The sequence below is a fragment of the Oncorhynchus mykiss genome, chromosome 17 (assembly GCF_057628025.1).
Source record: "Oncorhynchus mykiss isolate SJ-2025 chromosome 17, ASM5762802v1, whole genome shotgun sequence".
Taxonomy (NCBI): Eukaryota; Metazoa; Chordata; class Actinopteri; order Salmoniformes; family Salmonidae; genus Oncorhynchus; species Oncorhynchus mykiss.
In genome coordinates, this window is record NC_143038.1 from 8,900,139 (window position 1) to 8,917,037 (window position 16,899).

Sequence of the window (16,899 nt, forward strand, 5' to 3'; positions counted from 1 at the left end):
CTGAACGAGACAGACAGGGACATTTTTTTATTTAAATTTTTTTAAATATGCTTTTTCAAAGACTAAGGCACCAGCCCATTTGATTTTGAAGGTTATTCATGGTTTGACAATTGTTGAGGTCTGTCAGAAGCCATATGATAAATAGGCCACAGGAGGACAAGACTGTCTGTCCCAAATGGCACCCTATTCCCTATGTATCCCCATTTGGGATGCATATTATGACACAACGGAAGAGAGAAATAGCTGATATTGTGTTTCTAAAGCTAGTCACCCAGGTTGAACACAATACAGATACAGTACTTTAGAGATTGAGGAGCACAATACTATGGGTGTATCCAAAATGGCTCCCTATTCCCTATGTAGTTCAGTAGTTTTGACCGGAGCTCTATGGATTTTGGTCAAAAGTAGTCCACTATGTAGGGAATAGAGTGCACTTATGACTCAACGGAAGAGAGAAACAGCTGATATTGTGTTTCTAAGGCCAGTCACACGGTGAACACAAAGCATGGAACTAGATACAGATAAGACAGTGCAGGAGAGAATGAGTGATTGGCTGAGAGCAGAATGGAGAGAACAAGGAAGACCAATGGAAGCGATGGACAAAGAACTGGGCTGAGAAGAAAAGAGTCTGAGAAGGCTTGCCTGAGAGGGAGAAGAAAGGAGGCGTACAGGGATAGAGGGGGAGAAGTGGAGAAAGGGAGGACAGGTGTTCTGTGGTAACAGAGCTTGTTTTTTCAAGGGGAGGAGGTAGCATACACCACGTCTCCTGCTCCGCCCCTATATGTGGTGCTACTGACAGCCTGGCGTAAAGTACAGTACTTCACAAAGAAAACAAGCTATGAGGTGAAGATTCCCCTAGGTAGAGACCTAGAATCAGCTTCAACTCCCCAAATCCTAACCGTAGCCATTATGGGAAAAGTTCAAAACTGACAAGATCAGCGTCTAGAGGCAACTTCACCCAACACGCAAAAACACAGCACTATGGTCTGGTCTTACCCAGCATATATTATAACCTTTACATTTAAGATAACTTAAAATACACATTTGCCTACATGTTAGGATTTAAACGTAGAGGGCTAAATATGTTACAATTTAATTCCACTAATTATCTAAATAACATTCTGAAATAGGTAGACTGAGGAGAGGAAATGTAGTAGCCGTATTCTGAAATAGAAAATAAAACAAGTTTGTGCATGAATGTGAAGAAAAGGGAGAGGGAATAGAGAAAGGGCAGAGGAGAATGTGGGAAATAGAAATAGAGTTGCTCCTAGTTATATATTGAACAAAAATAAACGCAACGTGCAACAATTTCAAAGATTTTACTGAATTACAATTCAATTCAATTTAAATAAATTCATTAGGCCCTAATCTATAGATTTCACATGACTGGGAATACAGATATGCATCTGTTGGTCACAGATACCTTAAAAAAAAGAAGGGCATGGATCAGAAAACTAGTCGGTATCTGGTGTGACCACCATTTGCCTCACACAGCGCAACACATCTTTTTCCGAGAGTTGATCAGGCAGTTGATAGTGGAATGTTGTCCAACTCCTCTTCAACGAATGTGTAAAGTTGCCGTATATAGGCAGGAACAAGAACCCGCTGTTGTACACGTCGATCCAGAGCATCCCAAACATGCTCAACCGGTGACAAGTCTTGAGCGTTTGCCCGTTACGAAGCCGAACTGCAGTCAGGTCAAGACGAGCTTCTTACAATTTGTACAGAAATTCGTCAGTCGTGCAAACCCCCAGTTTCAGCTGTCCGGGTGGCTGGTCTCAGACAATCCTGCAGGTGAAGAAGCCGGATGTGGAGGTCTGGCATGGTTACATGTGTTCTGCGGTTGTTAAGCCGGTTGGACCTACTGCAAAATTCTCTAAAATGACATTGGTAGCTTACTGTAGGGAAATTAAATTAGCTGGCAACAACTCTGGTGGACATTTCCTGCAACCGGCATGCCAATGGCACACTCCCTAAAACGTATCTGCAGCATTGTGTTGTGTGACAAAACAGCACACCGTAGTCCCCCAACACAAGGTGCACGTGTAATAATGCTGTGTTTAATCAGTTTATTGATATGCCACACCTGTCAGGTAGATGGATTATCTTGGCAAAGGAGGATGTAAACCAATTTGTGCACAAAATGAGAAATAGGCTTTGTGCACATTTTGAATATTTCTGGGAGCTCGTTTCAGCTCATGAAACCAACACTTTACATGTTTACAATATTTTTGTTAAGTGTATATTTGTAAAAAAATTGTTTAAATGTATGATCATAGCGCCACTTACTTCTGACAATTGAATCTGATATTCTATAGTGTTAATCTAGGTTTGTCTTCTGACTCATTTTATTCAACAATGATATACTGCAATGTGAAAATCCAACTTCTCTCTAATTAGTAAGTATGGTTAAATTCTGCTAACTTTCCCAGGGAGGGAATAAGCAGGGAATCACCCAACTGGGAGGTCTTAATTTTTGGAAATTGCCAGAATTTTACAACCCCATTAGCAAGGAAAAAAAAGAAGCCATACAGTGACATAACATTGTATAAAAAGTTTTAATTTCAATTATTTTATTAACCTAATAATAGAAAACCATTAACAGGGAAAATAACATTAAAACTGCAGCCTCGGGAGGATAAAATCAAATAAAAAGTGATGCTTACTTTAAAAAAAAAAGACATTTTTTATTATCCATCTCCAAAAAAAAGACAGGGACAGAGGGGCACGCATGCACACGTCGTCTTCACTGGTCAGGGGGTGATTTTCATCTGGACTGTTCAACTGAAACAAGAAAAGAGGGAGATGTTAGTTTATAGCATCAAGCAGTGTACCCACATAAAATGACTGGCAGATGCTGGGAACCAAAAGAAATAACCCGAAAATAAAATAGATCCCTTCAGCATAACTACACAGGCCACATACTTGGAATGACTGGGTAATAATCAAATGCTCTAAAGTGTTATCAACTATTGAAGGAACAATTGCAAGCAGCACTGGCATTACAAACAGTAATAATTTAAGGAAACTCCAAAACCCAGAGGAATAAATGAGAAGTGAAAACATAGTTGTCTGAAATGGCATCCTATTCAGTGCACTACTTCTGACCAACTACTTCTGACCAGAACCTCTGGCTCTGATCAAAAGTAGTGCCCTACATAGGGAATAGGGTGACATTTAAGACAAAAAAAAAATGAAAAAGTACTGCAGTAGCACATGAAATCCAAATGAGTGCTAGACTAGTTGGTTGATTATAGCTTACTGTAGGTGGAGATGTCAATCTCTTCTGGGAGCTCTGCCACATTGACCTCAAAGCGGTCCTGCACATCGTTCAGGGTCTTGGCGTCGGTCTCGTCAGACACAAAGGTCACGGCCAGACCTTTCGTCCCGAACCTGCCAGCACGGGCCACTCTGTGCAGGTAGGTGTCGGAGTCCTCAGGCATGTCGTAGTTGAAGACTATGTTGACGCGCTCAATGTCCATCCCTCGGCCAAACAGGTTGGTGGCCACCAGGATCCGCCTCTGGAAGTCCTTGAACTGCTGGTACCGGGAAAGCCTAGGGGAGGGAGGCATCGACAGATTTAAAATAAGTAGAACAAGCATTATACTTCCTGCTTCACTTTTGTGGGTACACTGAAACTGTTTCCTACAAACATGTAATCTGAGAGAAGGTTATTGTTCAGGCCCTCTAGATAACAGCTTCATGACCATTATACAAAATGTGCATGTAAATGAGATTCTCAATTTGATTGCTCAACTCCTGTCCTCTCCACCTCCTTCTGAAAAAAAAAGTAAAGTAACTGAGCAGAGGAGAAAATGTGCTTGTATGAAATTAGACTCCATTCACATCATGAAAATGACACTTACAGGGGTGGAATCCCAAATTAAAATGTGCAAAGTAGTAAAAAAAAAAAAAAATTAGCTAGACATTTTATGCTACTTATCGTTTTAAATATGTGCATGCTTCTCATCAGAGTAAGCAGCTGATTCAAAAGTAGAGGGGTAGATGTGTCCTTCCCTGAAGAGTTTTGACATGTGCTTCCTCGGAAGGAGGCGAGGACACCGTTTACCTACTAACGAATTGACAGTCCTCAACCACTTATCGGTTTACGGATAAGAGAAAACGGAGTCAGCGAGGACAGTCTTGTCCAAATGAGAATTTCCGAATGAGAGAAATCTACCCCAAAACCCTATGCAAATATTTATATCTGAGATGATTTGAAGTGTAAGCAATAGCCTAATCTTTGATATCATAATATTGCTTATACCAATCAAAACTTCTCAGATTTTAACAAATGCATAGACTGTAGGGTTTAGCCAGTTTTTCCCTCTCCATCAGAACCCACCTCTCCTCCTGGGCCATGCCCCTATGGATGGCGATTGCAGGGAAGTTCTGCTCCACCAGCAGCTGAGACAGAGCCACACAGCGCTGCACAGACTTCACAAAGATCACCACCTTCAGACAGGGGAGAAAATGGCAGTGAGACACCAAAGACAAACATGGGGCACAAACCCATGCTGCATCTGATGTGGCACCCTGGCTTTACCTTGGTCAAATAGATGTACACTCTGAAGATGAAAAACATGGGGCATAAAACTCACAGGCAGAAACTGTCAATGCATAGACAGAGTTCACTTGAATGAGTACAATTGCATTTAAAACGTGACTTTCAAATCCATGGACAAAATACATTCAAGCCACTAAGATTAAAACTAAAATAAATTACATTTTAGCATAAAAATCTGAAAATATTTATTTTGTCCGTACCTGGTTGAACTCAAGCACATCGAGCAGGTCGAAGAGCTTGCGGTTCTTCTCGCTATCCTTCAGCTTGCAGTAGTACTGCTGCAGACCGTGCAACGTCAGCTTGGTCTCATCGTCCACAAACACCTCCATGGGCTACAAGAGATACTCATTAAGCACCAAACAGAACACAGGGAGGGACTACCTGGACTTTCATTGCAAGACATTTTGCTACAGTGTGTCCTAGTGAATCTAACATGGGGAAAGTGTCACTCTTTGGTCCAGTTCTATAAACATAGCTACATTAAGTGAATACCTGAGTAAACCACATTGTGTTGGTGGATGAAGAACTAGAAATGTGATTGTTAACGTCAATTATTAGTACTAGAGCTGGATGGAACTTATAGCTTTAATGCAAGGACAGTTCCTCCCAAAAATGTCCAAAAGCAGGGGTAGAGCCCAAGATCCTGGTTAAGAGTCACTCTGCCGCACCGATATGGCCACTTGTGAGACGGACAGTCACGAGCAGGCAAACTTAGATGGGCTTGACTTGAACTTTTTACATCACTATTAAACCATATGCAAAAGTCACTTAACTATCGCTTTAAAAAAAAGGGGCAATCAGCAGTTTCTACATACATTTTTGGACATTTAAATTAAAAGAATATAACAAATGTCTCATGAGCTTAATTCAACTTTTGTACCTCATCAGAACCCAAAATAAGCTTGTTTCACTCCAATATTTTTAAACAAAGTACGCGTAAAAACTATATAGCCTCAAAACATGGTCAAAATGATAATTCTGATATCATTGATGGTCAGTCCTTGCATCCATAGCTCTACAAATTTGAGTGGTTAAATTTCTCCAGACGAATCCCTCAGCTTTTTACCGAAAAGGGGCAAGGAAGATGCTTCATGTTTCTACTGCCAGATGTCTCTTTAAAAGTACAATTTAGGGAGATTGGTTCATCTGTGTGTGTGTGTGTAAAACTGCTACTTTAAGTTTCAGAACCCCTTCCAACTTACATCCTGCATGAACTTGCGGCAGACAGGGCGAATCTCTTTGCTTAAGGTGGCACTGAACATCATGCACTGCTTCTCGTGGGGTGTGAGCCTGAAGATGTCCTGAACATCACGTCTCATGTCTGAGGGAGTTAGGAAAATAAATGTCAAAAAAAGTCAACCCACTCAGTCTGAAATCAGAGTACTACATCAAATAAAATGTAAATACACTTTCCTACGTTTTGGCAAAATCCTTACTTAAGTCACACCATCTATCACAATCTGTTCTAAGATCCACTACTACTTAGCATGAAAGTGCATTCTAAGTGGTATGCTAGGAGGTACATCGAACACATGGTTTCAATTGACTGTTCATCTTTAAAGTTTCAACTTACTCCCGTCACACACATCTGGCATCATCCCCCCCTGTCCTACTCACCCAGCTGCTCCAGCATCTTGTCACACTCATCCAGGACAAAGTGCTTCACGTTCTTCAGGTTCAGGGTCTTGTTGCGGATGAGGGCCAGGATGCGGCCGGGCGTACCCACCACGATGTGGGGGCAGTTCTTCTTCAGCACGTCCTCGTCCTTCTTGATGGACAGGCCCCCGAAGAACACGGCCGCCTTGACGGTGGGCATGTACTTGGAGAAGCGCTCATACTCTTTGCTGATCTGGAAGGCCAGCTCTCGTGTGTGGCACATCACCAGCACAGACACCTGGTAGACAGAGAGAGGTAGGAAGGGGAGGATGTTTGATACAGAGCTCTCTGAACATCAGAAAAACACAAGATTATCAAATAGGATAGAAAAGCAGTGTAAAACAGTGAGATTAAAAACAGAACTTCAGACTGCAATAGGGTGGCACATTAGGGTTTGACCAAGGTAGGCTGGCATCATAAATAAGCATTTGCTAACTGACTTGCCTAGTTAAATATATAAAAAGTTGCCGACAAGAAGTTAACACCTTGTGCAAGTTTCCCAGATACATATTAAGCCTATTCCTAAACTTAAAAGCAGTCAATGGATTCTCCAGTGAAAGCTATTTTTAGTCCAGGAGGACTAGGCTTCAATGTGACCGCAATTCAATGGCTGCGTCCACAGTGTAAAGATGAATTTCACTATTCAAACACTCACCTGCCCGTCCACAGGTTCAATCTGCTGCAGGGTGGCCAGTACAAACACAGCCGTCTTGCCCATACCCGACTTGGCCTGGCACAGGATGTCCATGCCGAGGATGGCCTGTGGGATGCACTCGTGTTGGACTGAAAGACAGAAACACAAGTATTTTTTATTTTACTAGGCAAGTCAGTTAAGAACAAATTCTTCTTTACAATGATGGCCAACGAAAAGGCGGTGACACAAAACTACATTGAGAGACCTAAGACAACATAGCAAGGCAGCAACACATGACAACACAGCATGGTAGCAACATGGTAGTAGCAAAAAACATGGTACAAACATTGGGCACAGACAACAGCACAAACAGAAAGAAGGTAGAGACAACAATACATCACACAAAGCAGCTACAACTGTCAGTAAGTGTCCCTGATTGAGTTTTTGAATGCAGAGATTGAGATAAAACTGTCTAGTTTGAGTGTTTGTTGCTGAAGAGACCTAGGGATGTGTGACCTTTGGGGACATTTAACAGAATGTGACTGGCAGAACAGGTGTTGTATGTGGAGGATGAGGGCTGCAGTAGATCTCAGATAGGGTGGAGTGAGGCCTAAGAGGGTTTTATAAATAAGCATCAACCAGTGAGTCTTGCTACAGGTATACAGAGATGATCAGTTTAAGTATGATGTGATCTTTGAAGGGGCATACATGTATAACTCAGTGAATTACTTTCGACCAGGGCCAAATATATAGCACTACTTGTGAACAAAGTCCTATAGGTCCTGCTCAAAAGTAGTACACTATGTTAGGAATAGGGTGCTATTTGAGACAGACAAAATAGACAAAGTAAAAGAAAGTCCTTGGTTGAAGGTGGGCAGTGCCTGCGAGACTCACCTTCAGAGGGATGTTCAAAGCCACAGTCGACAATGGCGCGGAGCAGCTCTGGTTTGAGCAGGAAGTCTCGGAAACCGGAGCTGTGGATGGAGACATAAGAGCCCTTTACCTCCTTCTTGCCCGCAGGTGTGGTGGTCTCCGGGGCAACCTGAGGCTCCTCATCCTCTTCATAGTCCAACAGCTCGTTGTCAACGTCATTCTCTGCCATTCTAGAGAAGGGGTACTTGCGTTAGTTGAAGCTAGGAAAGACTGGAGACTAGTTTTTTTTTTGGGGGGGGGGGGGGGGGGGGGGGTTGTATGAACAGTAAATTCAGAAGGTTAATTGTAATGTCAATTCAATACTTTATGTAAAAGTCTTCACCTTCTAACCTTAGTTACAAGAATAGTAATAATTTAATGTAACTTCACTTCCTGAATTGAATCCTAGTGAAACATCACCGTCTAGCACCTAGTTACCCTTACTTAGTCCTTACTTACCCTTAGTCCTGGGGATTCCAAGGGGTGCACGTTCTTTCCCCCTAGCATTACACATCTCAAATAACCAAAGCTTGGCGAGTTCATTATTCGAATCAGCTGTGTAGTGCTACCGCAAGAACCAAAACGTGCAACCCTTAGGGACCCTAGGACCGAGTTTGGGAAACGCTGGTCTGACGTGTATTCCTACACAGCATTAGCTAGCTAACAGCTAGGCTAGCTGCTAATAATGCTAGTAGCAGGCCGCATTCACACCACCAAAGTTTAAATTTGACACAATCATTACAATTGACCTAATAACAAGGATTGGACCAGCTACCACCCAGTAACTCAGTTTACAGTAGTTAACCAATTGCCATATTCAATTAAGTTGAACAGGGAGTCAAGCCTCAAACAATGGTAGCCGCCTCCACTCATTCAAACTTTGACAGAAAAGTGCTATAAAAAAGGACAATAATAGGTTCCAAATGCAGGGTGGCGATTCAGAAACAACGTTGACTCAAATTAATAACAAGCAAGACATTTCTTGGGCCTAACTTCACCTAAAATGTAATTATCGGAACCGACCTGCGACACACTGCTAGCAGAAGTTAACTGCTAACTGACATCACCGTGCTAGTACTAACATTAGCTTGACCGCAATGCTAAATGTGTTAGTTAGCCAGATCGCACACGGTTTTAGCAAAGATTAACAATAAATATAGTCGAACATTGCTATTTATGAGCGTTATGGAAAGAGAAATAGATGTCTCCATTTTACAATACATGTGATATTGAAATGTACTCAATACAGCACATTTCTTATGCAATTAAAATACACTTACTTCTCGGTGGTAATTCAAAACGGCTTCGACTATCACTGCTAGCTAGGTTCACAGGGGCAGTCCTCAAGTAATTTCGTCCGGAAGCAGTGTATTCGTGGACACTATTGGTCAATTTTAAAGGCAATCTCCCCAAACCGGTCTGAAAACGAACCATGATTGGCCTACTCAAATGTCGATCTTGAAAACACAAGCAAATAAGGCGGGATTTCACCAGCTAATTGTGGGCATAATTTCTTGTATGACAACCCTGTTATGAAACAAGTACACTGTGATAGCCTTATTCAGCAATAATGTAAACATTTCTGATTTCTGTAAATTATAGCTACGTATGACTAGGTTTCCTCACCAAGAAATGATTTCTGAATTTAGATTCGAATCGATTAGATTAATTTATTAGTCACATACATAGCGTCGCAGATGTAATTGCAGGGTACAGTGAAATTCTTAAGATCTGAACTCCAACAGTGCAGGTCAAAAAGATAATTAATAATAATATAATAATAATAATAATATACACCATATATACATATTTATTTACAACATTTACAAACCAACAGCCTGCATTCATCCAGTTTGTATAAATTATGATAGAAGTGTGACATGACTGTAATGAGTATCTTGGACAAATAGGCAGTTGGCTTAATAAAACATTTATTCATAATTGGCAATATGTGGGCCTGCCCTGATCATATCAGCTTACCACATCTGTCTTCCCTCACCAAACCCATCAATGATTAGATTTATTTGACCATAATAATTTGTTTGGTCCATATTATTGACACTAAATAGAGGTTATTTTAACCGTAGCTGTTAAAAGTCCAACAGTGGGAGTGTGCAGCAGACTAATGATGGCGCGACTTTAATTCCTGACTATTTCAGTTATGGCCAACAGAGGGCAACATTTATCCATAAAATACGATTAAACCTCACTGAACCAAAGTGAATTGGGTTACACTGTAAACTTTATAGAGATTTCGTATGTGATCAGAAACGATGCATTCATTTCCCAGAGTGGTCGCACTGTGTTATTGTAGTTGACGTAATCGTGTACAATGGCATGACGTAATATATGAGCCTATGACTTAAACGCACTCAAGAGAAGGTTCAGTGCCTACTTCTGGCTCAGTTGAGTTGATGATTTACAAAGGAGAGTCATCCTCATGTTCAAATAAATCACTTTTAGTGGACAAAGATGACATTCTGTGAGTACAGCAAAACGGGCCAAGATTTTGTAAAAAAAAAAAATTGAAATGTATTTTAAAATGTATTTGTTTATAAAAAATGTCAGGTCCAATCTGAAGGGTGCCTGAAAGCACAATGGATAGAAATCATAAACGGTTGAGAATAATTCTTCAAAAAGTAAGTCTCATAAGTGATTAAAAAAATGTTTTTGTTAATTCTGGGGCTTTCTCTCTTGATATGTAATGGGGCTATCTTCTTGGTAGTATAGCCTATATGCTGTAAAAACAGATTGACATGATTTATAGTTGGAAAAGTGGGCATAATAATGGAGGGCTTAAGTTAAATGTATTTCCTTATGATCCTGTACCCCAGGCTAGGACCCTCCAAGCTAGTGCTGGAGAGCAGGTGCTCCAGACAGACGTCATTTCTGCTGGCCATGATGGAGTAAGGCTGCCAGCCCTGGGAGACTGCCCCAAGGACAGCCCTCTAAAGGTAAGAAACAGCTTTTAGTTCTGATGCAAAACGTCTGGTTGTAACGGAGACCAGTTGGTTGTAATCTAGTAATATGATGTGTTGAAAACCAGTTTACAACGAGATAATAACACCATTAAGACACATGGACCACCTACTAGTTAGAACTAATAGTATTGGAATTCTGATTGTAAATATAAGGTTATGATTTATAGTTGGAAAAGTGGGCATAATAATGGAGGGCTTAAGTTAAATGTATTTCCTTATGATCCTGTACCCCAGGCTAGGACCCTCCAAGCTAGTGCTGGAGAGCAGGTGCTCCAGACAGACGTCCATTCTGCTGGCCATGATGGAGTAAGGCTGCCAGCCCTGGGAGACTGCCCCAAGGACAGCCCTCTAAAGGTAAGAAACAGCTTTTAGTTCTGATGCAAAACGTCTGGTTGTAACGGAGACCAGTTGGTTGTAATCTAGTAATATGACGGGTTGAAAACCAGTTTACAACGAGATAATAACACCATTAAGACACATGGACCACCTACTAGTTAGAACTAATAGTATTGGAATTCTGATTCTAATTCTAAGGTTAACCCTTATGTGACATGTCACTTAGTACCACCATGCCTATGGTGAAATAGGTGGTTTCTATGGTGATATGATTTCCCCACTGTTGTTATATGTCTCAGAACCTTGTGCCGAAGCCCCCACAAGGCCCCAGGCCCAGCCGAGAGGCCAATATAGCAAAGGCAGAAAAGAAGGCCAGAGAGGTTATCAAGGCTAAAAAGTCTAGGGAGGCTAAGTCAGGGGTGATATACGCAAGACGCCAAGTAGTTGGTGTGTTGGCACTGCCTCAAACTCTTATATCTCGAACAACCAGTTACAGTGAGTATTGATCTCCACTTCCAAAAATCTTGGATTTTTTGATGCAATTCTAAAAGGATATATGGTGGAAGGATCCACTATTATCTACGACTCTCCTCTTTCTGTAGGTGTCCTGCCAGCTATCAAGAAGGGCACTAAAGTTACTCAAATGGAGACAACAGGTGGGTGGGTATTGGTGACACAGTGTTTATTTCTGATTATACAACTTCAATAGAATCTTTACGGTGGTCACTAGCTTGTTCGGTGGTAATTCTGATTGTCTTCTGTTTCAGAAACCCCAGGTCCCCTGACACCTAATGATGGGGAGATAATGATCTCCTCTCCATCTGTTGATGACCTCCTGACCCCAAAGAGTGATGTGACGTCCGTGGCTAAGAGCGATGATGCCTCCTGTCCAATTTCACCTGAGGCGTTCTCTCTAACGAACTTCCTGAAGTCTCACCCGTGAGTCCTGCTGTGAACCTCTATATGTGCAGAACAAATATAATCTATGTAAACACTAGTTTAAGTTGCCAATGATTCCTGGTGTTGGTTTGTTTTCCAGTCAGAGAAAGCTTATCAGGAAGTTCCTCAAACAAATGGTAAGTCCCGCATTTTTTCTGCTTTCAAGGGTGGAGTGATCATTGGAAACAACTATCTTGTAACATAAAAACTACTAGCTGTCAGATTGTTTTCTGTTTCTCTTTCTAAGAACGTGACAATAGGCGACCTGGACGAAATCATCGAGTGGGTGGTGTGTGTCTCCAGTGAGGTGTTCCTCCCAGTGATGGCTCTGCACAGGACCTCCAGACCAGAGTCGTCAGACTCGTCCCACTGGGGTTCAGGTGTGCTCCAGATCGTCTCTGAAAAGTTCCACCAGCGGAGTTCTGAGCCAAAGGGAAGGCTCCTGGGCGGACAGCCGCCCACTCCCCCTTCTGAGACCGACAAGGAGCTTCAGGGCATAGCAGATCTGTCTGTGAGTAACATCCTGAAAAGGGCCCAGGAGGACCTCTTCTCTTCTGGTGAGGATGACCTGGAGAACACCCATCCAGGTATTACTCTGACAGAAGAGAAGCTCTCCAGCATCTTCTCAGAGCTGTTCAGGGATGCCTGTGAGAGTGCCCAGGAGGCCGCCAGACGGATCCACCACATGAGGTCTGGAAGAGGCAACAACAGCCAGAATGGGAGTTGGCCTGGGTCGTCACAGGGATCGAGCAAATCCAACATGCCAGAGTTGGGAGAACTGGGGTCAGTGAGGAGTCCCAAGGGAAGTGACGTCCATAAAGTTCTTAGCGAGGGGTCCCTCCCTGTCTTTGCCCTGTTTGAGGAGAGGCCAGGGGAAGTTGGGGAGACCAGCAGCCCTGCTGGGGAGATGGACGAGACACAGACTGCCAGCACTCCCAGCATTCCCCGGTCTGGGCATGGCGGCAGAAGGAGTAGCCAGACCACCACTCCCACCCCCGGCCACAGAGAGGCAGGATTCACAGCCAGTAACATCTTTGATGTTATTATTCATCTGGCGCACTCTGACACTGACCGGGAACTCCACCAGGAGTTCAGCAGTGAGGATGATGTTTCACTGAATGACATCATGGACATGAAGTCAACCCTGGCCCTGGGTCAGATCCTGTCCTCATGGAAGCTGGTCAACATGATCTTCAGGGGGAAGGTCCACTACTTTGGGAAGGAGCTCATCTGCAAGGTGTATCAGATGCTTCTGGACACCGGTATGGGCAGGAGGCCAATGGCCCGCCAGAGCAGGTCCGAGCCCATCCTGAAAGACCTGGCTGCCAACCGTAGGCTCTCCAATGAATTCTTCACAGACGTGCTGTACATGTTCATCCAACGGGCCATTAAGAATCTGCTGGAGAACTTCTTGGGTCTGCCGACCACCCACCAGGCAGAGACATAATGTGGAATGACAACTTTAACTGGATGTATAGGGACGGCTGGGGGAACACCCCCACATCCAGCGAGGAGGAATTGTGGGACAGCGACTCCACCTGGTCAAGTGGGCATGGGGAGGAGGAAGGGACAGAGTCCCGTGGGAGGTGGGCCGCTCTGTTGGAGAAGGGCAGCTTACTGACCCTCCATTCCTCCAGCTCCCTCTCCCTCTCCGATGACAACAAGGAGGCACTAGGTTAGTTATTGTGTTGTTTTTACCGTCTTTTGCACCCGCACATTCCCCTGCTTTCTTTTCTCTTATTGTCAGTAATGGTATTTTCATTTACTCTCCTCTTTTTTTCTTATTTTTCTATACAGTGTTTGGAGACATTTTATGTGTGAAGTATTACTTTGAATCAAATGTCAAACTCATTCTATAGAAGGCCGGGTTTCTGCAGGTTTTCACTCCACCCTTGATTGATGAATTAAGGTCACTAATTAGTTAGAAACTCCTCTCACCTGGTTGTCTAGGTCTTAATTGAAAGGAAAAAACTAAAACCCGCAGACACTCGGCCCCCCATGGAATGAGTTTGACACCCCTGTATTAAATAAATGTTGATTTGACCAGGGGCCGTCTGCCAGGTCCTGACCACCAGGGTGGGAGACATCCTGAACAGTACCTGCAACGACGATTGCAAGGCCAGGCTCATCATCCAGAAAGGTACACTTATAACCTGTTTTACCCATATGACCAGTAATAACAGTGTAATAACCTGTGTAATAACCCGTGTATTACCATTATAGTAAATGTGCTAGATACTGCATAGTGTTATACATGAATGTGGCTTTGAACCATTTCAGAATATGAGTGTATTTTCTTAGGATTGGATTCCGGTGCCAGGGAAAGGTTCCCTGACTCTCCGTGTCCCTCTTCACCCAAGGACGAAGAGGAGGTGGTTGTGAGTGCCATGACTGTCTCATACCCTAAACCCTCCACCTCAACCCAGGCAGCATGGGCAGCTCCTGCCCAGACTCTGGACGTTTTTCTGCCCAGACCATGCCTGGATGAAGAAGAGGTAGTGCCCAGCACCTCCTTGAAGGACAACTCTGTGACAACCACCCATGCAGCACTGGCAGCTCCTTCCCAGAGCCTGGAAGAAGAGGTGGGAGAAGCTGAGGTGTCCCACGTGAGTGAGAGCTCCCTGATGCCCACCAAGGCCATTGAGAAGATTCCCTCCCTCATACCAGGCAAGATCCTTATCGAGGAGGACACCCTCAGTTGCAGCACTCCCTGGGCCACCGTCATGAGCCCCCAGACCCTGAAGTTCATCCTCCACGGCATCATGTGCCGACTGGAGGCCTCAGAGTCCCCCCAGACAAGGAGGGCCAATGACCCCTTCAGGCTGATGAAGGATCTCTTTCTGGAGGTCCAGCATGCCCTGAAGTATGCTGACATCTCTGTCCTCTTTGGCCTGGAGGAGAGCATCCAATTCATTGGGGAGGATGCGGTGAAGGCCATCGTGAAGACTGCAGCTAAAAGATTGTCCCTGCGTTCGGACTCCAACCGGGCTCAACTGCGTGCCGCACGCTCTGGTGGTGAGGCAGCCATCAGGTGCATGGCGGACACCATCACACAAGTCATAGATGACTATTCCGAGGACTGGAGTTCCGGTGGCCATTTTGGAGCCAGGAGGAGCCGTGCTAGTGGGAGGTCACACTCCTCAACCTCCTCAAGGAGTGAAGTTACCCTCACCGAGGAGCTCCTGGCCCGGAGGGAATCCCTTGAAGAGGACCTAGCGGAGATGGCTGATGACAGCACTGGTTTGGAGAAGACCATTGTAAGCTCAGCCATCTCTGCCAAGTCCCAGGTAATTAGCTACATTTCAGACAGCTCCGAGCCCAACAGCTGTGCCCTCTTCACAGACCTCGAGGACATCACCTCCACACATGTGAGACAGACAAGAACTAGTAGATTGTTTAGTTATTTGGGCTGTTTGATTGTGAGGCATCAACTCAAATCTGTTTCTCTCTCTACGAAGGAGAAGGAGAAGGAAGAGGCTATGAAGGAAGAAGTGAGGAAGTCAGGAAAGAAGAGGCGAAGAAATAACAAGGACCAGAAGAAGAACAAGGTGTCTCCTCTTGGCAATGATAGTAAGTCCTCATTTCTGTCAGTCAACATGTGCGTCTGTCTTCAGCACACTATTGTAATGTAAGGACGGGAGACTATGATGAAGTTATCAGGGTCTTATTCATTAGCCACTAAATGGAAGAGAACAGACTAAAACAGGGAGGAACTTTCTTGAACTTGCCAATAACAAATTCTTGTTTTTGTTTTCTGTTTCAAAACATTTTGCTACTGTGTGCCTGAATGAACACGACCCTGATTTCATGCCCTGTTCTATGTCACCTGTTCAGGTACTGTGGCTGCAGATGAGCCGAAGAAAAAACAGTCTCTCCTCCCGCGGATCACAGCTGCCCTGGCAAGACTATTTTGCTTCCCCTGCAAAAAAAGATGCAAAAAGTAACTGCAGAGACGAGTTTGGGAAACCCTGATACCACCTCCCCCAACCCACTTTCTAAAAAAACATCAGTGCCACCAGAAGAGGGAGACAACCCCCCCTAACTAATTTGATTACCCCCCCATTTAATTTAATAAACACAACTTTCAGCTATTTTGATCTTCTTTACTTTTTTTTTTACAGACCCACCTGCATGCTATAGATTCGTAAGGTCAATTTGCTGTGTACTGTCTACAGTATCATTGTTATGAGTAGGTTCACTGTGTCAGTCATTATTTTTACCTTTATTTAACTAGGCAAGTTAGTTTAGAACAAATTCTTATTTTCAATGACGACCTAGGAACATTGGGTTAACTGCCTTGTTCAGGGGCAGAACAACATATATTTTAGGCTACCTGTCGCTATATAGGTATAGGCTAAATGCCCTAACCTAATTGCAATTTACATAATAAGAGTTACAATAGAATAATTCCCTAATTGTATCTTTCTTGAGAGGGAATAAATCTCTAATACACTATACTCAATACCATACAGTAAGCTCCACTCTATACCGATGCAAGCCCCGCCTCCCCGCAGAATAAAGAATAGACACGAGTGGATAATTGCGGTGTCACTACAAAGGATACCTTAATTAAGCCAATTCATTGGCTGTGTTGTAATCTGATTGGTGTGTGTACCACCTAATGCAAAAGGTGTAAAAACGCTGAAGCACTCCATTCTGTTCATGATTTCTATTTATGATTGACGCTGCTGTTTAAAGCTATATTTTTTAATGTCTGCCTTATTTGCATTATTACACATTTGGAGAGGACAGGGGAGATAGGGTGGACAGCTCCCTGTCTAGTAGTTGTAGCTGTAGTATCTGGGATCTACATCTGTTTATATTAGTTACTGTGCTGTTACTAAGCAGTAATGCATTACGGCAGTGTTACGTTA

At 43.4% G+C, this 16,899-nt stretch overlaps 2 protein-coding genes across 2 annotated transcripts; one reads left to right on the plus strand and one right to left on the minus strand.

The window, feature by feature from the left end:
* Positions 1 to 2,539: 2,539 nt before the first annotated feature.
* On the minus strand, positions 2,540 to 9,502 carry LOC110493580 (ATP-dependent RNA helicase DDX39A). Its single transcript, XM_021567933.3, has 9 exons — positions 9,050 to 9,502; positions 7,752 to 7,960; positions 6,879 to 7,006; positions 6,185 to 6,461; positions 5,770 to 5,888; positions 4,768 to 4,899; positions 4,346 to 4,455; positions 3,263 to 3,555; positions 2,540 to 2,784 (listed from the first exon to the last, which is right to left on the minus strand). Exons 2-9 carry the CDS (start codon positions 7,957 to 7,959, stop codon positions 2,768 to 2,770), a joined length of 1,284 nt encoding a protein of 427 aa, XP_021423608.1. The 5' UTR covers position 7,960; positions 9,050 to 9,502; the 3' UTR covers positions 2,540 to 2,767.
* A 5,231-nt stretch (positions 9,503 to 14,733) lies between these two features.
* On the plus strand, positions 14,734 to 15,708 carry LOC110515386 (uncharacterized). The gene has a single exon (XM_036949516.2). The coding sequence runs from the start codon at positions 14,749 to 14,751 to the stop codon at positions 15,655 to 15,657; it is 909 nt and encodes a 302-aa protein (XP_036805411.2). The 5' UTR covers positions 14,734 to 14,748; the 3' UTR covers positions 15,658 to 15,708.
* Positions 15,709 to 16,899: the final 1,191 nt, after the last annotated feature.